General features: G+C 41.1%; 1 protein-coding gene across 2 annotated transcripts; it reads left to right on the forward strand.

The window, feature by feature from the left end:
• The first annotated feature begins 27 nt into the window (after nt 1–27).
• si:dkey-71l1.1 (uncharacterized protein LOC569883 homolog) lies at nt 28–26196 on the forward strand. 2 transcript variants are annotated; one of them, XM_034178414.1, is made up of 10 exons: nt 28–170; nt 2014–2216; nt 16440–16507; nt 16638–16730; nt 16843–16944; nt 17040–17145; nt 25076–25198; nt 25333–25409; nt 25500–25602; nt 25706–26196. In XM_034178414.1, the coding sequence occupies exons 2-10, from the start codon at nt 2033–2035 to the stop codon at nt 25843–25845; spliced, it is 996 nt and encodes a 331-aa protein (XP_034034305.1). In that variant the 5' UTR covers nt 28–170; nt 2014–2032; the 3' UTR covers nt 25846–26196. The 2 variants fall into 2 exon arrangements, with proteins under 2 accessions (XP_034034305.1, XP_034034306.1); XM_034178415.1 differs by having other exon boundaries at nt 2017–2216.

Below are 26196 nucleotides of genomic sequence, written 5' to 3' on the forward strand. Positions count from 1 at the left end.
CATTCTGGAGGAGGTCTGCAGCAGCATCACTTTGAGCATCACTTCATTTCTTTATTTGTTCGTTTGTGTTTTTTCTTCGGTTTAAAATCACCGGCAATTTAAAAAAAAAAAACAATGTTCGGATCTCCATGCCACTTGTGATATTAAGGGGCCCCTTGATCGCATTTTCAGTGAGTATTTAATCAGCTCGTACACATAGATAAGGTCATGCTAGCTAACTGCAGAGATGCATTGTCAAACCAATTTGTGATCGAGGTGATCGAGCAAAATATGGTAATAGGGTTCGGTTACATTATGCAGGATACAGTGTAGTGCAAGTGTTATTATGTAGATGCATTCAAGTATATTCAATTATGAATTAAGTTATGTATATGAACGGTTGCATTTCAGGCTTCAGAGGGCTGATGCATACTCTTCACACTCTGCACCACAAAGTAAATGTACAAGAAATGGTGTTTTTGATTATGTATGACTTGATCATGACTTTTGTGTGACTTCATTATAAAGTCAATGTCAATTTTATTTATATAGCACATTTACAACAACAGCAGCTGCCCAAAGTGCTTCACAGTAAAAACAATATCAAAAACCATACCACCAAAACAGAACATTAAAATTCCAAAATATACAAAAACACATAAAACCAGACACACACAGCTTAAATTGTATTAAAAGCCAAAGCATAAAAATGAGTCTTAAGAACAGATTTAAAAGACTCTAGAGATGGAGCAGCTCCGATGTGCATAGGCAAACTGTTCCAGAGTTTAGGCACAGCCACCGAAAAAGCCCGATCACCTCGAGTTTTTAATCGAGATCTGGGCACATTTAATAAAAGCTGGCTTTCTGACCTCACTGATCTGACCGGAACATAAGGAGTCAAAAGCTCAGAGAGGTATTCGGGAGCCAAACCATTTAAACACTTGAACACAAGCATCAGGATCTTAAAATCAATCCTAAATGAGACTGGGAGCCAATGGAGCGAGGCTAACACAGGGGTGATGTGCTCTCGTTTCCTCATCCCCGTGAGCAGTCGTGCAGCAGCGTTCTGAACCTGCTGCAGATGCTTTAGAGACAACTGGTCCAGTCCACAGTAGAGTGAGTTACAATAATCTAAACAAGATGTTATATGCAAATGAATAACTCACTCAAAATCACACGCTGGGAGGTAAGCCTTCACTTTTCTCAAAATTCTAAGTTGGTAGAAACTGGCCTTTACCACAGAATTAATTTGCTTGTCCATTTTGAAGGAGCTGTCAAAAATAACCCCCAAATTTCTGACAGAATCATGCACACAGGAAGACAAAGGACCAAGCACATCATATGAGCCAGATGACCGTGCAGGGCCAAAACTAACTAACTAAAGTCATTGATACCAATCAATCACAGATTTATATAGCACCAAATCACAACAAAGCTGCCTCGAGGCACTTTGCACAAGTAAGGTCTAGCCCTACCAACCCCTAGAGCAAGCACACAGGCGACAGTGGTAAGGAAAAACTCCCTCTGATGATTTGAAGAAGAAACCTCAAGCAGACCAGACTCAAATGGGTGCCACTCATAGCCATTCTACAGACACAGTTGACAATACAAATATACAGGAAAATGTGGGAGTCCATACTGATGTCCAGGCCAAGAGGCTTGCAGAAAAAGACACCCACTTCAAACAGAGAGAGAGAGAGAGAAACAGAATCAGATGGTAGAAAGACTACAAATAAGGTATAATTTGTTAGGATTAAGCAAGAACAAAAACAGAAGAAATACTAAGTTTCCATCTAAGTTTCTTTGCTGTTGGCAGTTGAGATCAAATCCTGATTTTTACTGATCGGAATTCATCAGCATGTGAAATGTGATTATGGACTGTCAAAGAAGACCTTTAGGTATTTTCATAGGTTTCTACAAACAGTGAATGTGAGATGTCTGGTTCAGAGTTCGTTTGTGGTCAGCTTCTGTGTTGCTTTGAAATAAGCAAGATGAAAATGCATCTGTGCATCATGCCACTTTGTTTGTGTGTAGTAGGAAGCATTGCACCCACATGGGCAGTGTTTTGGCTTTGTCTTCTGGTTTGGGCCATCACAACTGGCCTTTCTCTACGGGCTCTCCTCCTGCTCATTGGGATGCCCACCCTGCTCACTGGGACAGCCCACCACACTGGGAGAGGAGGGATGGCCGTTTACCAAACCCTGGGAGCTTTCACTCTCTGCACAGGAGCTGCAAAGGTATGTCCACTATGGGGTCTATACAAGCAGCAACACTCAAGCCCGTATTTTGGCCTCAATGCAAAATTTCTTGTAGTTCCTTGACTGGCCGCATGAAGCTGGCACCAAAACAGAGCACACTCCCATAGAAGCCCATTTCAAAAAGTCCAACTTTAGAGCAGAAATAAACATGTTTACAGCCTGGTACAAAAAAAGGAAAAAAAAAAAAACAGTTTTGGTCTCAATGAATAGTTTCCTCCTCCATGACAACTCTACAGGGGGAGTGCATTTTTTCTAACTTCTTAGTTTAGGATGTTTTAAGCCATAGTAAGTCCCTTTGGCTGCTCCCTTGTTTGCACTCAATTTGCATGTTGAATTGCCACAAGTTTTATGCTAGATGCCCTTCCTGATGCAACTCCACATTACATGGAGAAATGTGGCAGGGGTGGGGTTTGAACCCTTCTGCACTGAAACCAAGTACAATAACCACTTGGCCACCACCCCAGCCTAAGATGTTTTAAACCATAAAGTTATGTAAATTTGGTGGCATGGTCAATTTGAATGACAGCGGATGAGCCCAGTATGCCCCTTGTAGCGTCCGTCTGTAACTCAACCGCTTGATAAGGCTGCTCGCTGTTGTGGATTCTGTGTCTGTTTCATTTGGAGTATTCGATTATAAACACCTGGAATAATCGCTCTTGTGTGGTGAAACATCCTAACAGATCATCTAAGACATCCCTGTTGAAATATTCACGCTGAGTGAAGCTCTCGTCTTATTTAAAGTTGTATGCTAACAGTGTTAGCACTTTTAGGAGCTGTCAGTAGGTCCATTTAATGCACAATTACTGAGGAAATACACAGCGCATAACTTTAACTGTTAACATCAAAGTTTTCATAAACAGTTTTCATTCATTCATTCATTCATTCATTCATTCAACCGCTATATGAACCACCGCACGGTTCTCAAAAATATGATTGAATAAACACCCAAACCAAGGCTCGCCTGTTAGCTGGTGCTTTAAACATGAAGAGAGGGGCCTGTTCAGGCTTCTTTCATCACACATTGAGCCACCCATGCTCCACCCCTTTATGCATTAATGAGTTTATCTTGAATCAGTGCAGGGGGGCTCTCAACAAGGCAACGCCCAGACAAGGGGGTCATTTTGATTGTTCTGATTCTCTATAGAAAATGAGTGGGTAACGCCATGCAGGCTTGGGTCTATCTGCTGGGCTACAGCAATTGTTGAATGTGTGTGCCATGTATGGAGAAAAACATGACAAAATATAATGATATGAAAAGTATGATCATGATTTCTAGAACAAATGATGACAAGCATTTGGTATTTCCTGATTTTACTCTGGCAGGTCATGTACTGAATGTATGTAATCAGGTGAGATATCTTGGTCATGTGATCACTGATACGCTGAGTGATGATGAGGATATTTTTCGTCAGTGTCATACGCTATATGTCGGAGCAAACACATTAGTTCGAAAATTTGGCTACTGCTCCGACGAAGTGAAGCTGGCTTTGTTTAAAGCATTTTGTACACCTTTGTATACTACACATTTGTGGATAAACTATAAGAAAGCAAGCCTTCGGAGACTACAAGTGGCTTATAATGACTCTTTGCAAATTTTACTAAAAAGGCCTCAATGGGCCAGTGCCATGGAAATGTTTGTGACGGCATGTGTGAACACTCTTCAAGCCATCTTAAGAACGATGTTTAGGTTCATCTTTCGTTTAAATAATTCTGATAATAAGATTGTTCTTAAACTGATTAACATTTCTTACAGCGCCACACGGTATACGTCACAGATTTGGAAACACTGGTATAAGTGTCTTTTATTCAAGGGTGTTTAGTGTCCCTATTTTATTTATTTATTTATTTATTTATTTATTTTTCTTTGTTGTTGTTGTATATATGGTGTTTTGTTTCTTTTATCTGGACCTTGAGTCTGTAATAAAGTATCTATCTATCTATCTATGGGTCTATACAGCTCGATTATGAAGCTGTACGTATAACAGGTGGTGTAACAGACTGAAGTTGCACTATGCACAATTTCTCCAAGCATGGCCACAGAAGCCTATAAGTCCCTCACTAGTCTCTTATTTTCATGATCATTCCATTTTGAGAACTGTCTACTCCACACAGATTTACCATACAGTGCTATACTGTAGCCCGGTTACACAGCGATCGCTGAATGAAGGAAAAAAGTTACAAAGTCACAAATTGTCGAGAAAAAGTAGACAAATGATCCTGCACTTCTCCCATCACTGAAAAGCCTGCGAGTCCAGAGCGCATAAAAGAACGAAACTAAACCGAAACTAAAAAGAAAAATGAAATGAATGGCGACCTTGACGCTTTAAACAAAATCAAAATGAAACATTCATGATGACGTGACGACAGCGGGTATCAGACCGAACGCCAGCCTATGCTCTCCACAGCACCTGCAGGTGGATATTTGGTTGTCTTGACAACAGGTTTGTCTTCACGGCTGCAACGCGCACAAGCACGTTCCAGCCAGAGATGCCTGCACCCTGCGTAAATAAAGTAGTTGATAAAACGTTGTTGCCGTTATTGTTTCTGTATGGAAACATTGTGTCATGATTCTCAGGGGAGCTGGACACAGCAGGAGGCACAATGCGGACTCACAAACAGGTGGTAAGATGTAAAAGGCTTTATCGTAAATTCTGGCAGAGGGTCTGGTACACAAAAAGGCAGTCAGCGAGGCGAAGGTACAGGCAGGTGTAATCCAAAGGCGTCGTCAAAAATAAAAGGCTGAGATCCAAGCACGGCAATCAAAGTTACAAAGGCGAAGACAAAAGGCAAGGTCAAGAAAAACAGGCACGGTTGGCAACAAAGCACTAAGACCAGAAACTTGGAACATAGATATGTGAGCTGGAACAGAGATAGTAACATCAACAAACAAGCAAGAGACATGAAAAGTAACAGGGCTTAAATACACAGTGGTTTAATTAGGAGATGATTTGGAGCAGGTGTGGTGAGCAGGCAGGAGGAGGGTGTGGACAGACAAAGATGAGACAATGTGAGACAAGAGAGTGCAGTGACAAGATGGCAGACAAAATGGGGTGTGGTCAACAGAGATGAGGGCGTGCAGGACAAGAGAGTGCAGGGATCCAAGGGAGACAGAGATACAAATGAAACTAGGCGTGATTATATGAGGACAGAGATGGGGAGTGTAACAAGGGAGTGCAGAGACAACATGGACATAATAACCATAAAGCAAGCTTGTGAAGAATTGCTTCTTTCACCTGCGAAATATCGCCAAACTTAAACAATTGGTGTCACAGAAAGAATTAGAGGAAGTCATCCATGCCTTTGTCTCCATGCAGTTGGACTGTTGCAACAGCCTGTTCACTTGCCTGGGTAAGAAGGAGATAAATCGGTTGCAGTATGTCCAGAACTCTGCTGCGAGGCTTCTGACCCGCACCAACAGGAGAGCCCACATCACGCCTATCTTGGAATCCCTCCACTGGCTCCCTGTTGCCTCCAGAATTAATTTTAAAATCTTGGTTTTGACTTTCAGAGCACTACATGGTCAGGCTCCTGATTACATTGCTGACTTGATTCAGCCTTACACCTCAGCCCGCAGCCTCAGATCTTTAGGTCAGAACCTGTTGATGGTTCCTCGAACCTCCTTTAAAACTCGAGGAGACCGATCTTTTAAAGCCGTAGCGCCTCGTCTCTGGAACGAACTCCCTCCGTCCCTGCGATCCCTGGACTCTGTTGAGATGTTGTTTTGAAACACAAGGTTCGGTCAGATCGGCACACAGAAATGATCACACAGACTGCATTTTGCTAGAATAAAAAGGCGTATATTTATTCCCCACAAAAGCAGTTACATCAAACACAAGTGGTTGCAGCGCATTTTTCTCTTACCGTGACGCCTTTAAGGTGGAGAGCCAACACCTTCAGCAGAGTGCGCCTGTCAACCGGCTGGGCGTTAACCCGCAGCAGACTCTGTTGAAGCATGGTTCTACTCCCTCTTTTCTAGTGTGTCCGCGAAGGGAGGGTGAGTGGCCAACTCAACCTCCCTGGCGCACATAATTTCTTTAATCAACAGGCATCTGAAAGTTATTTCAAAGATATAATAAAAGCAGTTCTTCACTCCCAGTTCAGAATGATCCCAGCATGCTTCACTCCCAGTCGTTAGTGGCTACGAAAACAAAGTCGTGCTATCAGTGTAATAATAACAAGTACATCCAGCTCTTCGCTCCCAGTTCAGACTGACCCCAGAGTGCTAAAACAAAATTAAATTCTCAGGGTTACGTTAAGACAGGTGCAAAACAGCACAATAACATTTATTATACATTCCACTCTTGGTGTTTTGCACCAGTCAATTTATGTAACCAGCAACAGATTCAGGTAAGGCTGGGCTCCAGCCTATTCCAACGATTATGTCCTGCCATAGCATTTCCCACATTTCTTCTAGTGATTCACAAACAAAATTTTGAGTAATATAGTCGTGATTATACCTGTCATGAATTAACAGTGTCAATTTCATCGCATTCGTTGAAATATTACCCATTCCACCTCTCGCCTTAAACGTATAACATAGATACATGTAAAAGTGTTACAAAAAGTCATCACACATATTGCTATAATTAATAGTATCAAAGGTGGCACTAAGGTACTCCTGGCAGTGACAGACATCCCTGAAAAGATATCCCACCAATGATGTGCTGATGCTTGCTGTACTAATTTTGCCACATGTTTTACCCGGTCACTAGCTATCAATGTAGACACCATGAGACTGGAGATGTTGGACGTATGTGACTCTATTAATTGCTGAATTTCCGTAGATTGTTCCAATGCGCATTTGAAACGCTCCAGGGAAAGACTCCATGGGGAATGCAATACATCCCATTGTACCGAAGTCAGCCGACTTGATACAGAATAATTAGTCAAACGATACGTCCGGTCTCCCCAATGCCATAAGTGCACATTGTTCAGGCAGCCAGTAAACGGAACCGAAGGTACTTGTGAATTATTTTTCATTGTTGCAACACACAGAGCATGTGGGCCGATCTGCCACAACATTTCTCTTGGTGTTTCCCTAGTCCAGTCACAAAGTACAACCTCTGAGTCGGTTAGACATGGATTGGCATATCCCGTTTGCAGCACACAGGCCATACCTTTATCTGTTTTGTCACACATTTTGGTATCAAAAGTCGTATTAGTTTTTGGTTCTAACCACTCTCCATCCATATGCAAGAACCAATAGCCATTAGTCGTTATCACAGGTAACACTTGATATTTACAAACAACCTTTGGTTGTGTCACATTGTACTGGGTCCAATACCCAGTACATACTGTTTCATTACATTGTGTATATTCTGGATGTAGCTTTAACCATAAGGTGTTGCTAATGTTCCAAATCCTTCTCCAATCATGATAGTTCCCTGTAGTAACTATTCGCTGAAATCTTTCCCTTTGAGCCTCTGCATGAATGGTTTGTAATGTACATGCTGTCCAATTTCCCATATGCGAAATATTTTTAAATGCATCATAAGTTTCATTCCATAATTTCAATTGCCATTGAAAACTTTTTGCCATAAATTAGCATTTTGTAATTGCCCCACCAATGCGGTTGGTAACCACTCTCCAACCTGATGGAGCGCTTGAGACGAATATTGTCCAGTATTAGATAGCATTGTTCTAGTTACCTCATTATCAACTGTGTTTGATACTCCCAGGACAGTCCCTGTTCCTCCTAATAGAGTGTCATACCACGCCCTTCGACGTCTTCTGCAAATTGGAATTTTTGGAAAGGTAACTTGCCAATATACCTTTGTCTTCACTGTTGCTTGTGGCACAAGTAAAATTGTCCTGTTGACTTGTTTTAGTGAGATTTCTCCAGACGAGCTCCACTCGTGGTTGGACTTCTCTCACTTGATGTCCTTCCGTCATTCCCCAACAACCGGAGACCATGGCACCACCTACAAGGAGGAGTATGACCCAGCAGCCGACACCTCCAATCCCGGGGCTTCCACTGGTTGCCATAGCGACGCCCGCCTCTTGTGGTCCTCGATCGCCCGATCAGCAACTCCCAGCAGGGCATCAATCCGAGCCTAGACAACACAAGTGTAACTACGGGTAGAATGACAACGATTAGTCTTCTCTTACATAACACTTTGATACAGGCACATTTACCCATTTTTCTTCACCCTGATAGAGTATACTAACAGTTGCATCATTCCCTTGAGCTATAATTTCTGCCGCCTTAGGCGGTCCGTTCTTAAGTCTAGTCCTGCTGAGCCTGGAGTTGCTCTGACAGGTAGTTCCGCTTGTGGATCAATTTTCCACATTTTGATGCTTTCTGTAGTATGCTCTATCATTTCTCCTGAAATCATTCTTATCAAGGGTGTGGATCCCGACCCTAAAGGTCGATTGTTCAGCTGATCCACAGCAGTAGTCAAGTCCTGTTTCCAATGTCGCATAGTGCGATCTTTTGACAGCTTCCGTAGGGTCTCTTTAAGAAGCCCGTTCATTCGCTCTATTAACCCCGCCGCTTGCGGGTAATAGGGAATATGATAAATCCATTCAACATGATGTTCTTGGGCCCACTCTTTCACTTTATTTCCTGTAAAATGAGTACTGGCAAACCATAATACTGCTGTATTATTTTCAAACACTTAAGTGTGGCCATTTGATTTGCAAATTTACATGGATGCACTACCAAGACCCCAGAAAATGTATCTACAGCAGTGCATGCATGTCTACATCCCTTAGACATGGGGCAGTGGTCCAATAAAATCTAACTGCCAAATTTGACCAGGACTTTTTCCACGATTTAACTGCCCATGCAAATGTTGAGGTACACCCTTCCGGTGGTGTTGACATTGTTCACACTCAGTGATTGCTGTTTTCACATCATCCAATTTTAGATCAATACCTCGATCTCTGGCCCATTTTAGGGTACCTTGAACCCCCCAATGTCCTGCTTTGACATGAGCCCATCTAGCCAATCCTGGGCTGGATTGTCTTAATTCAATCATTACTTTTACTAATTGATCTGCAGCTTTATTATATAAAGCTTCTGAGTCTTGTCCATTAGTGTGTGCATCTACATGCATCACAGTAATAGGAATTGTTTTAGCCTTTTCCCAAATGTCTTCCCACAATTCTCTTCCCCAAACAAACTCTTCTTTTTTTTTGAGGTACTGGAAAGTTAGCTATTCTCTCTTTAGCTTTTTGTGTGATTTCCCTCTCTCCTTTATTCCAAACTATTCCTAAGAATTTCACTGTTTGAGCTGGTCCCTGAATCTTTGCTGGATTAATTTCCCAGCCAAATGATTTCATATGAGTCACTAATTTCGGTAGATATTCCACTACTTCTGCTTCTGTATCTCCTTGAAGCATAATGTCATCAATGTAATGTGAGATCATCATTCTCATTGGAACCTGGAACTGTTCCAAATGCTCCACCACCACTCTATGACAAATAGTGGGACTGTGTAAATATCCTTGTGGCAATCTTGTGAATGTATATTGCCGTCCTTCCCACGTAAATGCAAACTGTTCCATCCTATCCTCTGGGATTGGTATGGTAAAGAATGCATTGGCCAAATCTATAACAGCATACCACGTACCACTATGATGTTGCACTCGTTCAATTATACTCACAGCATCAGGTACAGCTGAAGTCAAAGCCGGTGTATGTTTATTTAGACCTCTAAAGTCTACAGTCATTCTCCATGTACCATCCGATTTACGGACTGGCCACAATGGATTATTCCATTTTGTTGTCACTGGTTTCAAAACTCCTGCCTCCAAGTAGTCTTTTATGGTTGCAGTAATTTCTGCTTGTCCTCCAGGAATACGATATTGTTTCTGATTAATCACACATGTAGCCTCTGGAATGGGAAAAGGTTTCATTTTTACTTTTCCCACCAGAATCATTCTTACGTTTGCTATCCCAAATTGAAATTTACCCTGTTCTAAATGCAAAGTCATTCCAGCTAAAATATCCATGCCAATTATCCATTCATTAATTGGAGTCACTATTACAGTGTACACTTTAATTGGCATATTTCCAATTTTAAGCGGTATCGATATATTTTTTCCATACACCAATTGTCCACCTAATCCAGTTAAAGGAACCATAGGTCCCTTCATTTTCTCTGGATTTCCATGAATCAATGAGGCCTCCGCTCCTGTGTCCACTAAAGCCGAGGTGACTTGAACTGATTTTTTCCAAAATATTTCCAATCACACATGGGGTCTAATATCACTTGTGAACCATTGTTTTAATTCTCGGCGGGCCACAAGAGTTTGACCATCATCCTAATCTTCCTCGCAAGGGTCAAAGCTCCAAGAACGCCTTTCTTTATTTTTCCCCTTCTTTTTGTCTTTCTTTCCTTTCCGGACTGCAGCTATTTGCAGCTGATCATCATCAGAGTCCTCCTCCTCCTCCTCCTGTAGGGGAGGGGCACTAGGTTTCACTCCTTTTTCTCCCTGCACAATTTCTTTCAACAATGAGGCCAATTCAAACATATCAGGGCGCATCCCTGACACACAAGTCACTTTCAATCCTTTTTGTTTACATTTTTCAGCCAAGAAGGAAGTTGGTACACCGTCTATTTCTTCGGCTTGAATTTCCAATTGCTTCACTTGTTGTTCTAATCTTGTCACCTTTTGTGATTTAGCACATTCTGATGAGCGGACTGTATCTAAAGTTAAAACCCGCTCTTTCCAGGCTTCTGCACAAATCCACATCATTTCATGAATACCTCCCAACGGAGCTTTCTCTTTAACCTCCACCCGTTTTAACATTTCACATAAAACTGGCGGAGTCGCGGTGGGAATCGCTCCAGTCCACGGCCCAGGGCGTCCCCCACGTCGCCGTAGAAGCTGGCCTATTTCCTTAAAAGTGATCCCATCCCACCCCGGGACCACTTCTTCCTGCTGAGATGCCACCTCCGCATCTCTCTTTCCCAATCTAAAGCAAGACTCCTGCTGAGATGCCACCTCCGCATCTCTCTTTCCCAATCTAAAGCAAGACATTTCTGTGTGTAGTCTGAGCGTAACCGTATCCTGCCGACAACGCCAAAAATGTTTTGAAACACAAGGTTCGGTCAGATCGGCACACAGAAATGATCACACAGACTGCATTTTGCTAGAATAAAAAGGCGTATATTTATTCCCCACAAAAGCAGTTACATCAAACACAAGTGGTTGCAGCGCATTTTTCTCTTACCGTGACGCCTTTAAGGTGGAGAGCCAACACCTTCAGCAGAGTGCGCCTGTCAACCGGCTGGGCGTTAACCCGCAGCAGACTCTGTTGAAGCATGGTTCTACTCCCTCTTTTCTAGTGTGTCCGCGAAGGGAGGGTGAGTGGCCAACTCAACCTCCCTGGCGCACATAATTTCTTTAATCAACAGGCATCTGAAAGTTATTTCAAAGATATAATAAAAGCAGTTCTTCACTCCCAGTTCAGAATGATCCCAGCATGCTTCACTCCCAGTCGTTAGTGGCTACGAAAACAAAGTCGTGCTATCAGTGTAATAATAACAAGTACATCCAGCTCTTCGCTCCCAGTTCAGACTGACCCCAGAGTGCTAAAACAAAATTAAATTCTCAGGGTTACGTTAAGACAGGTGCAAAACAGCACAATAACATTTATTATACAGATGTTCAAAAAGCAACTAAAGTGTTGTGTGGGCCGCGGAAGAGGAGGTACTGTTGGCCCACCACCACAAGATGGCGCCCTGCTTGAAGTGCGGGCTTCAAGCACGAGAGGGCGTTGGAGCGACCAGGAGTGACAGCTGTCACTCATCATCCGTACCAGCTGTCACTCAACCACTACTCATCACCACCACCATAAAGGCCGGACTGCAACTCCACCTCCCCGCCGAGAAATCAGCTACCATTCAGGTAACTTCTCTGCTGACTTAACACTGACTAATAGTCTGAACTTCTTTGCAGCCATTTTCCTGTGGTGTGTCCTTATCTGTGGGATTGGCGTTTGGTGTGATCAGCGACGGCTTCGCTTCACACCCCAACCAGATAAGTGGTTAGACAGGAGCTGCACGAGTGTGTGATTGGAGGTGGAGGTTCTCCCTCCCAGTTGTATACAGACTGTGGGATTACTGAGTGTGCGAACTCACACTCATCAGGACTGTCTCTGTTCTCTGCAAGCAGTACCGGGTCTGACTGCTGAAGACAGCGGCCACCTGGGGCGCAGGGCTTGGCGGCTCCGGTGTTCTTCAGCTCCGTTGGTGGTGGAAGCTGTGTGGGATCCGGCTCTTCTCTCTCCAGGCGTCTTCTATCGCTGAGCCTGCCCACACGTCACCTGGTGTATGATTGACAGTCACCATATTGTTATTGTCTGTACGTCGTTGTGCGATTCACAACATTAAATTGTTACTTTTGGCTTATCTATTGTCCGTTCATTAACGCCCCCTGTTGCGGGTCCGTGTCACGACACTTTCACAACATAAAGACTCTACTTTTTAAACAGGCTTTTCATGGCCAATAATCTTTTAGTACTGAGTGTTTTACTGTATATTTTTATTGTTTTACCTTGTAAAGCGCTTTGTGACCCCTGTCTGTGAAAAGCGCTATATAAATAAAGTTTACTTACTTACTAAACTAACAATACTAAAATAACAAGACTGAGAAGAACTAATGGACAAAGGATGCATGGACACTTGACAAGAAAAGATTCATACTAGACCAAAAATAGAAAAGCAGGCATCAAGAAAATAGAACTGACATAAATAATACAACCAAAGACTAATGTGATAAACCTGACAAATCAAACAAGTGACATCAGCAATCAAAAACAGTGGCTCAAAACTAAACAACAGAACTCAACATGTGGCAGAAGTGTGATAAACAGAAAACAACAAGCTGTGACAAAAGCAATGCTGAACAAAAATCAAAGACAGTGGATCAAAGACTGAACTAAACCAGAATGAAACTCAAGATGTGGGTGAAGAGTGATGAACAGAAATCAAGCAGTTGTGACAAAGCAAAATAAACAGATGATTAAAAAAAATGATGATAATGATCACAGACGGAGCAGGGGCAAATCATGACACGTTGCTTTTCATTCCACACATGGACGAGTCACGTTCAGCTCGTCGGAGCTTTAGTTATTGATCTGTTCAGATATCGTCAACGTTTGTGCAAGACGTCAGACCTGGGAGGTTGGACGAAGTTGGACGACAATCAAACGGAACGCTGACAATAGAGGAACTACACACACGATGAGGAACCATCAAGACAGAAAGCAAAACGGAATACGGGCAAATTGAGGTTGTCGTAGGGATTCGTTCACATTTTTCAATAGTTTGAAAATTCTGATGAAGCGCCAGCTACAGAAACAAAGCTGGACGATGGTTAAATGATGTCTCCAAAAGTCAATGTAAGTCCAGATTTCTTGTTTCGTTTTGGCTTCGCTATCCTTTGTTAGTGCCGTCTGACCGGGACTTTTGTAAAACTGGCCGTAAGTGTTGATTTAATCCTTATGTTTAGAATAAATTTCCCCACTTACAACTGTTTTTTTTGGGGGGGGGACGTGTTGTATTCTTTAAATGCAGAAATTAATATATATTAATGAATTAAATTAAGTTAACTACACAAACCATGGAATATATTTGGCTCATACTCTCTGTAATGAAATATAAGTCAATGTAAGAATCATTGCTGACTTGTTGTTTTGTTTTTTTTTTCTTGTTTGTTTTTTAAGCATTTGCGTTTTTCACCTTGTCCCATGTGCCAGTTTTTTTCTCATTTCAGGTTGTATAATTGAATCATTTCAGACTAAAGTCAAGACTACACAACAATTCTATAATGGATGAATCTGCTAGTGGTGCAGTTCACAGTGTAGCAAGTCAGGCATTAGGGCCCCTTCACACATAACACGATTGAAGCCAACTAGCCCCCAAAGGAGGAATTGCATGCCTTTTTTGAAAAATCTGAGCTGCCTCAAATGCCTCATACACCTGTCGCCACAACCATTCGCGCACACAAGTGGCCGAAAGACAGCAAATGCCGTGTGCATGCTCATTTGATCCCCCTCTCGGCAGGTATCGGCCAAATTCCAGTTGCCACACACGAACATTTAACACCGCTCACTGGACGCTTAGAAAAGGCGTGGCTATTCGTGCTCCTGGTACAATAGTAGACAGCAGGCGACCACATTCGACCTGTCTGTGAAAAGTGTCTCAGTGCAACACAAGTGTGGCGTCAGCTAGCAACACACATGGTAAATGGTAAATGGACGGCATTTATATAGCGCTTTTCCCTCTGCATCACACACTCAAAGTGCTTTACACATCAATGCCTCACATTCACCCCAATGTGAGGCTGCTGCCAGGCAAGGCGCCCACTGTACCGTGAAACGTGGATGTCGGCATGCTGTCTTCTTGTGGGAATAAACTAAAACATTTTGTTTCAGCTGGCCAGCGCGTCAGCGCACCACTACACTGGTGAATATTGTGCCATGCAGGAAATCACATCACAGGACGCCCTCCGCGAGGCGCGTGTCACTGCGGAACTTCCCCACATTGTAATAATTAAAACACATATCACGTTTGCAGCAGATCACTGCCTCCACTGTGCATGCATCATTTCGGAGCTCAGCCACTCGTCTAAAACAGAGTCTCTTCACCCACAGCGATCAAATGGATTAATGGGATTATTAATCAACAGATGACAAGGCAAAACCTCTTAAATCATTCTAAAGTCAGTTTAAAGCAGAAACAAGGCCGTTTTAAGCAGAAACGAGGCAAAATTGGGTAATGCTTTGAAATGACCAACACGCAATAAACGCATCAGTTAGCAGCTCGTGTAGCCGCAGCGCTCTGATCGCTTCCTCCGTCTTTTATTATGAAATAATGCTGAATTTATGTGGAAATGATTGTTGTGCAAAAGCTTCAGATATCTGTTGCTGGGATAGATGATGACGAGTGCAGTTTGAAGTAGAAACGAGGTGGTAATCCGTGAACCGTGGCTAATGATGCATGCACAGTGAAGGCAGGGCGAACTGAATTTTTTTTTGGGAGGGGGGGGGCTCAGTCGGCGACACTGGCTCTTCATGACACGAGAGCTGACTCTTCATGAGAAGGGAGCCAACCGGCTCTTCATGAGACAAGCGCGTCAGGTAATTTATGTAAAACATAAAAGAGAGAACAGTAATCCACATCATTTCTTTAATTCCTGGTGTACGTCTAGGCGGAGGCTAAATCCGCTCTTTATAACAGGAATTAGGTGTTATAAATTGTGGTGTTTTATTTATATATATATATTTATATATATTATATATATATATATATATATATATATATATTTTTTTTTTTTTTTTTTTTTTTTTTTTTGCTCCGCTGCTGTGTGCGCAACATTCCACGTGCTCGCACTGTGTTCGTGCATGCGAACACGAGCATGCACGAAACCTTCTCCATGGTATTGTGCACGTCTGTCCAACCATGTGTCCATCCCAACAGCAGATGGAATGTTTCATAGTTCCCCATTTTGTTTTTGGTTTGCGGATTTTCTTCCGGTTTCTGCGTCTTTTGTGTTATGTGTGAAGGGACCCTTAAAAACGTTGCCTGGGACACGTTGTTTTTTCACTAAAATACATTTTTCTTCTCTACTCTAAAAGGGATGTGACGTTACATTTGACAGAAACGAACTCTAACTCTTGGACTCCTGCCTTCATATTTGTGTTCATATATGTGTAGAAACCTCAGCGCTTATGGCCTGCGTTCTCAGGACGTTATACTGATGCAGGTCCCAAGAGTCAGAACTGAATTGGGCAAAAAGGCTTTTAAAGTTGGAACATGGAACATTTTGTAGAAGGATTTGAAATTGACACATCTTGTAACTTTGGGGGAATTTAAAACCATCGTAAAGGACAGAGAAATAAGGAAAATTGGATTGTGTATTTGCATTTTGTAACTATGTATTGCAATTCTGTTTTTTGAATGTGTGTGTCTTGTGTTTGATGTAACCACTTTGCTTTTGTGCTGCCGTCTTGGCCAGGTCATTCTTGAAAAAGAGGTTTTAATCTCAATGACTTTTTTTTTACCTGGTTAAATAAAGGTGTATATATCTAACTCCTAAGAAGGTGTTCTTTATCTGGCCAAGTGCTGTTGCTTTGGTAGAAACAAAAATGAAATAAACCCATTGTTCACTGACCAGTTAAGGAATCTGTTGGAAATTATTTGTTATTCATGTATTTGATGATGTTCTTCTTGCTCCCGTCCTCTCCAGATGTGTTTCCACATCAGATTGAAGGAATCAAGATGATAATCAATAAAACTCTGAGCAGCTTCTTCAAGGTGAAAATCTTTTTCTGCCCACTTTAATTGACATGGAAACACATTTTTGCTGTACACAAGAGTGTTATTCCCTTAGATCTTAAAAAAAATTATAGAATTTCAGATTTTTAAAGCATTTGATTGCTTCCAGGTCAGTCACACTCTGCATCTAAGAGCTGTTAGTCCCTCTTACTATCGATTCCATGTGGAGCATCTACAGTCGGACGATTACAGCAAGGACAAGGTGGAAAATAACAGATTGAATAAGAATTTTCATTAATTAATGTACTTGATTTTGTAGAATTTCTGATAAAGGCTGGAGCTTTGACTTGAAAAGTTGCATCTTGATATTTCAGGACACCCCAGCTTTGATCGGTGAGATGGATTCTTCGGGAAGTCTAAACGCTCATGCTTTGCTACATCTCAGTGAGCGTGTAAGAGCCCGCATGGTGTTCCAGGTGAGATCCTAAAGTCTGTGTATTTCCTGAACCTAATCAGTCTGATGCACTTTCTTTGTATTAGAATTCTGTGCTAATTCTCAGGTGTGTTTCAGACACAGCAGTCCCAGTTTGTAACTTGGCAGTTTGAAACCGAATACAGAGGGAATGACTTCACTGCTGCAGTGACAGTAGCAAACCCAGACATCGTCAGAGAGTCAGGTGAGCAGTGACATCTCAAGATACGACCCCCTCAAATTGGTGTTAATGGGCTAATCTACTGATCATGGCATCATCAGCTGCTGATGACTCCTGTATTATTGTCTCAAAGGGAAATTCACTCAGATGTTTGGACCACCACCACCAAAAAGTCTTTGAACATCAATGATGTGATGTTTCATCATAACATTAAACATAACACTTAACCGAATAAACCGACTGAACTACAAACATACAATACATCAATAACACTAACAACACTGTTAAATCAACATGAACACATTTAAAACCCCAAAACCCTGAACTCCCATGGTGCACTGCAGTACAATGTCCATTGTTTACTGGTTAGCTAAAATCGCTAATTTCTCCAAAAATATTTGTCCTGTCAACTTTCTGTTTTCACAGCATTCATCCTTGACCAAACAGCAAATGTCAACTCTTCCTGGTTTCTGCATGATTGAAGCCATACTCACGCATGCACACAGAGGCAGCTCGGCTATTATAATATAGATTATTGACTGACTCTGGTGTTAATATATTCTCTTCATGTTCACATAACTGGAGAGGCGCAGAAAATGATTTTTTATGTTATAGCTGTTGCTGTACACAGTCCTGACATATGCTGACTTCTGTCAGCCCCATGTGTGGTCTCTATAAATTAATGATTAATTGTAGTGTGAATGAAAATTTTAGAGTGAAAATAAAGAAATCCATACCCCACAGCTCACTGGGAATGACTGAATCAGATTTATGTGTCTGCATTGTTCATGGTATGTTAGCATCAAGGTTTCATTTTCATTTATTTAGTACAAAAGAAATCACAATTTACAATATATATATATATATATATATATGTATATACGAGGTCTGTTAGAAAAGTATCGGACCTTTTTATTTTTTTCAAAAACTATATGGATTTGAATCACGTGCGATTACATCAGACAAGCTTGAACCCTCGTGGGCATGCGAGAGTTTTTTCACGCCTGTCGGTTGCGTCATTCGCCTGTGGGCAGGCTTTGAGTGGAAAAAACACAGGAAAAACACCTCCGTTGGAAGCCTTAAGGACAAGTTGGAACATGTCCAGCTGTTAAACAATTTCTCAGATACTCACTCAACTGAAAGCCATCAAAAGCCGCCTGGTTTTTACAAATGGTTATCAACACGGAGGTGTTTTTCCTGTGCCGTATATACACACACACACATAAACCAATAAAAAAATACAATATGAGCATACTGTGCAAGGGAGTGGTAGAAGCCAAAGAGGCTTATCAAAGACCCACTTCCAAACAAAAAAAAAAAATATCACAACAATAAACAAAAGTATTATATCAATTCACAAAGTATAAAACAGTTAAATTAAAACCAGGTAATGGGTTGACATTATAAGTACTCATACAGGAGCTTTACTTTTAATCCACTTTTATATCTGTACAAAGTCATGGGTGGATTTAGAAGATGTACCGTATTGTTCCAGGATTTAACACCATGATACCTGATGTGACGCTGATAACAAGTCATTCTATGCAACAAAAAAAAAAAGCAAATATGAGGTCTGCCTTGTCGGGTAATTATGAAATTGATGGTTGTGCACAAAATAATATTTGATGAAAAAAGGCCAACTAGTATCATGAAGAGCTCTGTACAGGTCAGGAAGATATTTATATGAAAGATATTTAAGAGCTGCAATTTGAAAAACAAAGGTGCACTTGGAACACAAGGTTTCGAAAAAGTAGCTATTCAAACAAATTTTTTCTGTAAAAGAAAAATTTTGTTTATATAAATTGCAAAGGTACTTCCCCATACAATATTGCAATAAATTAAATAAGGATAAACTAAACTGTAGTATAATGTTAAAAGACATTTGTAATGTACTAAATATCTTTTATTATATATTTTATATTTTATTATTTTGCTTATGATTCCTATTGACTTAGTTATTTCAGTATGTTCTTTCCAACACAATTTGTCATCCATCCACACACCCAAGAAACATGTAGAAGAGACCCTTGATATTTCTTCGTTGTCTATGTAAATTTTAATTTGATCATGATTGGATTTTTTATTGCCAGTAAATAACATAAATGTGACTTTTTTATAATTAATGGTAATTTATTAACTTTGAACCACATTGAATAATTCAAGAGATCATTATTTAAACTTTTAACCAAACCATCTATAGCTTTTCTGGAAATAAAAAGGTTAGTGTCATCAGCAAACAACAATGGGAATGTTGTAGTAGAAACGGATGCCAAATCATTGATATATATTATGAATAAAAGCGGTCCCAAAATCGAACCTTGAGAAACTCCACAGTCTATAGAATTACTTTCAGATTCCAAGTTTAGAAAAACATGCTGTTTTCTCTCTAATAAATAATTACTAGCCATTTATGAACAACAATTGCTTTCTATCCATATTTATTTAACTTAGAAAGCAAAATTTCATGATTTCCTGTATCAAACACTTTAGAAAGGTCTAAATCACACCAATTCAAAATTCATTGTGGGCTAAAGCTGCATGAATTCTCTCCATCATTTCAATCAGGGCCATATTTGTTGAATTATTTTTCCGAAATCCATATTGATAGTTATATAAAATTGAGTTCTTAAGCACATGATCATTTAGTCTTTTATAAACAAGTTTCTCCAAGATCTTTGAAAAACATGGCAAAACTGAAATGGTTGGCTCTCACTGTGGTATTGTATCACTTCCTGTTCCGGAGCACAGCGGTGTTTTTCTGTATCTGTTAGCTGTTTAATCTGCGCAGTTAGATTGATCTAGTTATCTAGATTACGATTTGTTTCCCAGTGTAATCTTTACATGCCTTAACTAAAGCACTCCTTCTGCTGAATCACCTCTAAATTATTTACACATTATTCACTTTGCATGTTTTTAGGAATCCGCTAGCTTAGCGTAGCTACTAGCTCTTAGCCGGTTTAGCATGGCGGCTTCTCCTGTCTCTCCCGCACTTTTCTGCTCTGGGTGTGAAATGTTTAGTTATTCCTCGGCCTCCTTTAGCAGTAACGGTACTTGTAATAAGTGTAGCTTATTCGTAGCTTTGGAGGCCAGGCTGGGCGAATTGGAGACTCGGCTCCGCACCGTGGAAAATTCTACAGCTAGCCAGGCCCCTGTAGTCGGTGCGGACCAAGGTAGCTTAGCCGCCGTTAGTTACCCCCTGGCAGATCCCAAGCAGCCGGGAAAGCAGGCTGACTGGGTGACTGTGAGGAGGAAGCGTAGCCCTAAACAGAAGCCCCATGTACACCGCCAACCCGTTCACATCTCTAACCGTTTTTCCCCACTCGACGATACACCCGCCGAGGATCAAACTCTGGTTATTGGCGACTCTGTTTTGAGAAATGTGAAGTTAGCGACACCAGCAACCATAGTCAATTGTCTTCCGGGGGCCAGAGCAGGCGACATTGAAGGAAATTTGAAACTGCTGGCTAAGGCTAAGCGTAAATTTGGTAAGATTGTAATTCACGTCGGCAGTAATGACACCCGGTTACGCCAATCGGAGGTCACTAAAATTAACATTAAATCGGTGTGTAACTTTGCAAAAACAATGTCGGACTCTGTAGTTTTCTCTGGGCCCCTCCCCAATCGGACCGGGAGTGACATGTTTAGCCGCATGTTCTCCTTGAATTGCTGGCTGTCTGAGTGGTGTCCAAAAAATGAGGTGGGCTTCATAGATAATTGGCAAAGGTTCTGGGGAAAACCTGGTCTTGTTAGGAGAGACGGCATCCATCCCACTTTGGATGGAGCAGCTCTCATTTCTAGAAATCTGGCCAATTTTCTTAAATCCTCCAAACCGTGACTATCCAGGGTTGGGACCAGGAAGCAGAGTTGTAGTCTTACACACCTCTCTGCAGCTTCTCTCCCCCTGCCATCCCCTCATTACCCCATCCCCGTAGAGACGGTGCCTGCTCCCAGACTACCAATAACCAGCAAAAATCTATTTAAGCATAAAAATTCAAAAAGAAAAAATAATATAGCACCTTCAACTGCACCACAGACTAAAACAGTTAAATGTGGTCTATTAAACATTAGGTCTCTCTCTTCTAAGTCCCTGTTGGTAAATGATATAATAATTGATCAACATATTGATTTATTCTGCCTAACAGAAACCTGGTTACAGCAGGATGAATATGTTAGTTTAAATGAGTCAACACCCCCGAGTCACACTAACTGTCAAAATGCTTGTAGCACGGGCCGGGGCGGAGGAGTAGCAGCAATCTTCCATTCCAGCTTATTAATTAATCAAAAACCCAGACAGAGCTTTAATTCATTTGAAAGCTTGTCTCTTAGTCTTGTCCATCCAAATTGGAAGTCCCAAAAAACAGTTTTATTTGTTATTATCTATCGTCCACCTGGTCGTTACTGTGAGTTTCTCTGTGAATTTTCAGACCTTTTGTCTGACTTAGTGCTTAGCTCAGATAAGATAATTATAGTGGGTGATTTTAACATCCACACAGATGCTGAGAATGATAGCCTCAACACTGCATTTAATCTATTATTAGACTCTATTGGCTTTGCTCAAAAAGTAAATGAGTCCACCCACCACTTTAATCATATCTTAGATCTTGTTCTGACTTATGGTATGGAAATAGAAGACTTAACAGTATTCCCTGAAAACTCCCTTCTGTCTGATCATTTCTTAATAACATTTACATTTACTCTGATGGACTACCCAGCAGTGGGGAATAAGTTTCATTACACTAGAAGTCTTTCAGAAAGCGCTGTAACTAGGTTTAAGGATATGATTCCTTCTTTATGTTCTCTAATGCCATATACCAACACAGTGCAGAGTAGCTACCTAAACTCTGTAAGGGAGATAGAGTATCTCGTCAATAGTTTTACATCCTCATTGAAGACAACTTTGGATGCTGTAGCTCCTCTGAAAAAGAGAGCTTTAAATCAGAAGTGTCTGACTCCGTGGTATAACTCACAAACTCGTAGCTTAAAGCAGATAACCCGTAAGTTGGAGAGGAAATGGCGTCTCACTAATTTAGAAGATCTTCACTTAGCCTGGAAAAAGAGTCTGTTGCTCTATAAAAAAGCCCTCCGTAAAGCTAGGACATCTTTCTACTCATCACTAATTGAAGAAAATAAGAACAACCCCAGGTTTCTTTTCAGCACTGTAGCCAGGCTGACAAAGAGTCAGAGCTCTATTGAGCTGAGTATTCCATTAACTTTAACTAGTAATGACTTCATGACTTTCTTTGCTAACAAAATTTTAACTATTAGAGAAACAATTACTCATAACTATCCCAAAGACGTATCGTTATCTTTGGCTGCTTTCAGTGATGCCGGTATTTGGTTAGACTCTTTCTCTCCGATTGTTCTGTCTGAGTTATTTTCATTAGTTACTTCATCCAAACCATCAACATGTTTATTAGACCCCATTCCTACCAGGCTGCTCAAGGAAGCCCTACCATTATTTAATGCTTCGATCTTAAATATGATCAATCTATCTTTGTTAGTTGGCTATGTACCACAGGCTTTTAAGGTGGCAGTAATTAAACCATTACTTAAAAAGCCATCACTTGACCCAGCTATCTTAGCTAATTATAGGCCAATCTCCAACCTTCCTTTTCTCTCAAAAATTCTTGAAAGGGTAGTTGTAAAACAGCTAACTGATCATCTGCAGAGGAATGGTCTATTTGAAGAGTTTCAGTCAGGTTTTAGAATTCATCATAGTACAGAAACAGCATTAGTGAAGGTTACAAATGATCTTCTTATGGCCTCAGACAGTGGACTCATCTCTGTGCTTGTTCTGTTAGACCTGAGTGCTGCTTTTGATACTATTGACCATAAAATTTTATTACAGAGATTAGAGCATGCCATAGGTATTAAAGGCACTGCGCTGCGGTGGTTTGAATCATATTTGTCTAATAGATTACAATTTGTTCATGTAAATGGGGAATCTTCTTCACAGACTAAAGTTAATTATGGAGTTCCACAAGGTTCTGTGCTAGGACCAATTTTATTCACTTTATACATGCTTCCCTTAGGCAGTACTATTAGACGGTATTGCTTAAATTTTCATTGTTACGCAGATGATACCCAGCTTTATCTATCCATGAAGCCAGAGGACACACACCAATTAGCTAAACTACAGGATTGTCTTACAGACATAAAGACATGGATGACCTCTAATTTCCTGCTTTTAAACTCAGATAAAACTGAAGTTATTGTACTTGGCCCCACAAATCTTAGAAACATGGTGTCTAACCAGATCCTTACTCTGGATGGCATTACCCTGACCTCTAGTAATACTGTGAGAAATCTTGGAGTCATTTTTGATCAGGATATGTCATTCAAAGCGCATATTAAACAAATATGTAGGACTGCTTTTTTGCATTTACGCAATATCTCTAAAATCAGAAAGGTCTTGTCTCAGAGTGATGCTGAAAAACTAATTCATGCATTTATTTCCTCTAGGCTGGACTATTGTAATTCATTATTATCAGGTTGTCCTAAAAGTTCCCTAAAAAGCCTTCAGTTAATTCAAAATGCTGCAGCTAGAGTACTAAAGGGGACTGGAAGGAGAGAGCATATCTCACCCATATTGGCCTCTCTTCATTGGCTTCCTGTTAATTCTAGAATAGAATTTAAAATTATTCTTCTTACTTATAAGGTTTTGAATAATCAGGTCCCATCTTATCTTAGGGACCTCATAGTACCATATCACCCCAATAGAGCGCTTTGCTCTCAGACTGCAGGCTTACTTGTAGTTCCTAGGGTTTGTAAGAGTAGAATGGGAGGCAGAGCCTTCAGCTTTCAGGCTCCTCTCCTGTGGAACCAGCTCCCAATTCAGATCAGGGAGACAGACACCCTCTCTACTTTTAAGATTAGGCTTAAAACTTTCCTTTTTGCTAAAGCTTATAGTTAGGGCTGGATCAGGTGACCCTGAACCATCCCTTAGTTATGCTGCTATAGACGTAGACTGCTGGGGGGTTCCCATGATGCACTGTTTCTTTCTCTTTTTGCTCTGTATGCACTCTGCATTTAATCATTAGTGATCGATCTCTGCTCCCCTCCACAGCATGTCTTTTTCCTGGTTCTCTCCCTCAGCCCCAACCAGTCCCAGCAGAAGACTGCCCCTCCCTGAGCCTGGTTCTGCTGGAGGTTTCTTCCTGTTAAAACGGAGTTTTTCCTTCCCACTGTAGCCAAGTGCTTGCTCACAGGGGGTCGTTTTGACTGTTGGGGTTTTACATAATTATTGTATGGCCTTGCCTTACAATATAAAGCGCCTTGGGGCAACTGTTTGTTGTGATTTGGCGCTATAAAAAAAAAAAAAAAAATGATTTAATTGAATTGAAATAGGGCGATAATTTGAAAAGAATGCTGGATCGCCTTTTTTAAACAATGATATGATTTTAGCAATCTTTACATCAGAAGGTACTATGCCCATTTTCAACGACAATGAAAAGATATGTGTAAATGGTTGAGAAATTTCATGTATGACACATTTTACAATAGATGTATTTATTCCATCATGGCCAGTAGTAGATGGTCGTAGACAGCAATGATTTCACAAACCTCATTGGAATTTGTGGATTCAAATTCACTCACAGAAGGAAATGAACCTTTGATGTAATCAACCGGATTTATATTTTTGTAGTCAATTTTCTTTTCATGTTCATCAAGGCAAACATGTTAAACGGACAATGTGCGCTATTTTTCACATTTGAAAAACGCAGTCCTCTGTGCCCACCATTAATAAATGAGCGCTCACGTTTTTTTTCCAGAGCTATGATGTTTGCGTAAAACATGTTTGCATGTTTTTGCTCATGTAAATTTCTTATAAATCCATATATATCCAAATATGTTGTTTAATGGCGGTGGTGGTGGGGGGGGGGGGGTAGGTGGGTAGAACAGTGTATTTACATTCTGGCACTGATATGCTGTGTAATGTGTTTGTGTTGAACAGTTATCCTTGTGGCACACTTCCTACAGAGTGTGTCTTCTGGACTGGTTTTGGGAGGGGAGCTGGTCTACCATCGGGGCCGAGCAGAAGAAGGAGGGATTCTTACTCTGGCTGGACAATACTCAAGTGTGTGTTTGTCAGTTTGACTGCACTTCAGAAACACTTTGGCTGGTATATGTTCTGATGAGAGTTTTTGTTTGTTTGTTTGTTTTTTTTAATTTAATATATGAAAGGGCTTTTTCCCCTTTGTCTCCATGCAGGACCAAACTGGGTAGCCACACTGAATGCTGGGAAAGGAGGTGCTCATGCCAGCTACTATCACAGAGCCAATAAACAGGTGGAGGAAATGGCAGCATGTTGTATAAACCTATTGTTTACTTTCGTTATATATTAATACAAATTTGCATGTGGCTTTCTGTGTTTACAGATCCAGGTTGGAGTGGAGTTTGAAGCCAGTACTCGCACACAGGAAACTACAACCTCATTTGGGTACCAGATGGAGCTTCCAGAAGCTAACATGGTGTTTCGAGGTAAATGCCCATGTCTTTGTCCAACTCCTAAGTAAAATGTTTTTTCAGTAATGATGCTCAAGGAAAACTGAAAATGTGAACATGAGAGTTTGTGTGTACCCAGGTATGGTGAACAGTCGGTGTATAATAGGAGGTGTGTTGGAGAAGCGCCTAACCCCGCTCCCTGCCACTCTGATTATGGGTGCTTTTGTAAATCATCGAGGTGACAAACTGCAAGTGGGCCTAGGAGTCAATGTGGGATAATCCTCCACTAACCACTGCTGGAAATAAATCTCCTTGCTGTCCGAGTGTCTGCACACAGACCTTTTCAAGGGTAATAACAAACTGATCTTTCAAGGATCATGAGACTGGAATGCTATGAACTTTCTTACTCTCATGGATTGTGAGGGTGTTTAATCACAAATGGTTTTCTTGATTCAATGCATCTGTTTACCTACCTCTCAGAATGGGGGCTTTGCGATTTGCTGACAAATAATTGAATGGGACAGCACGGTGACTTAGTGGTTAGCGCTGTTGCCCCATAGCAAGAAGGTTGTGGGATCACTGCCCACCTGGGGCCTTTCTATGTGAAGTTTGCATGTTCTCTCTGTGTTT

Source organism: Thalassophryne amazonica, chromosome 9 (genome assembly GCF_902500255.1).
Source record: "Thalassophryne amazonica chromosome 9, fThaAma1.1, whole genome shotgun sequence".
In the NCBI taxonomy this organism is placed as follows: domain Eukaryota; kingdom Metazoa; phylum Chordata; class Actinopteri; order Batrachoidiformes; family Batrachoididae; genus Thalassophryne; species Thalassophryne amazonica.

Coding starts and splice junctions, on each gene's coding strand:
- si:dkey-71l1.1 (XM_034178414.1), top strand. CDS start 2,033: ATGGGCAGTGTTTTGGCTTTGTCTTCTGGTTTGGGCCATCACAACTGG. Junction 25,199..25,332: donor TCTGGCTGGACAATACTCAA/GTGTGTGTTTGT, acceptor GTCTCCATGCAG/GACCAAACTGGGTAGCCACA. Junction 25,603..25,705: donor AGCTAACATGGTGTTTCGAG/GTAAATGCCCAT, acceptor GTGTGTACCCAG/GTATGGTGAACAGTCGGTGT.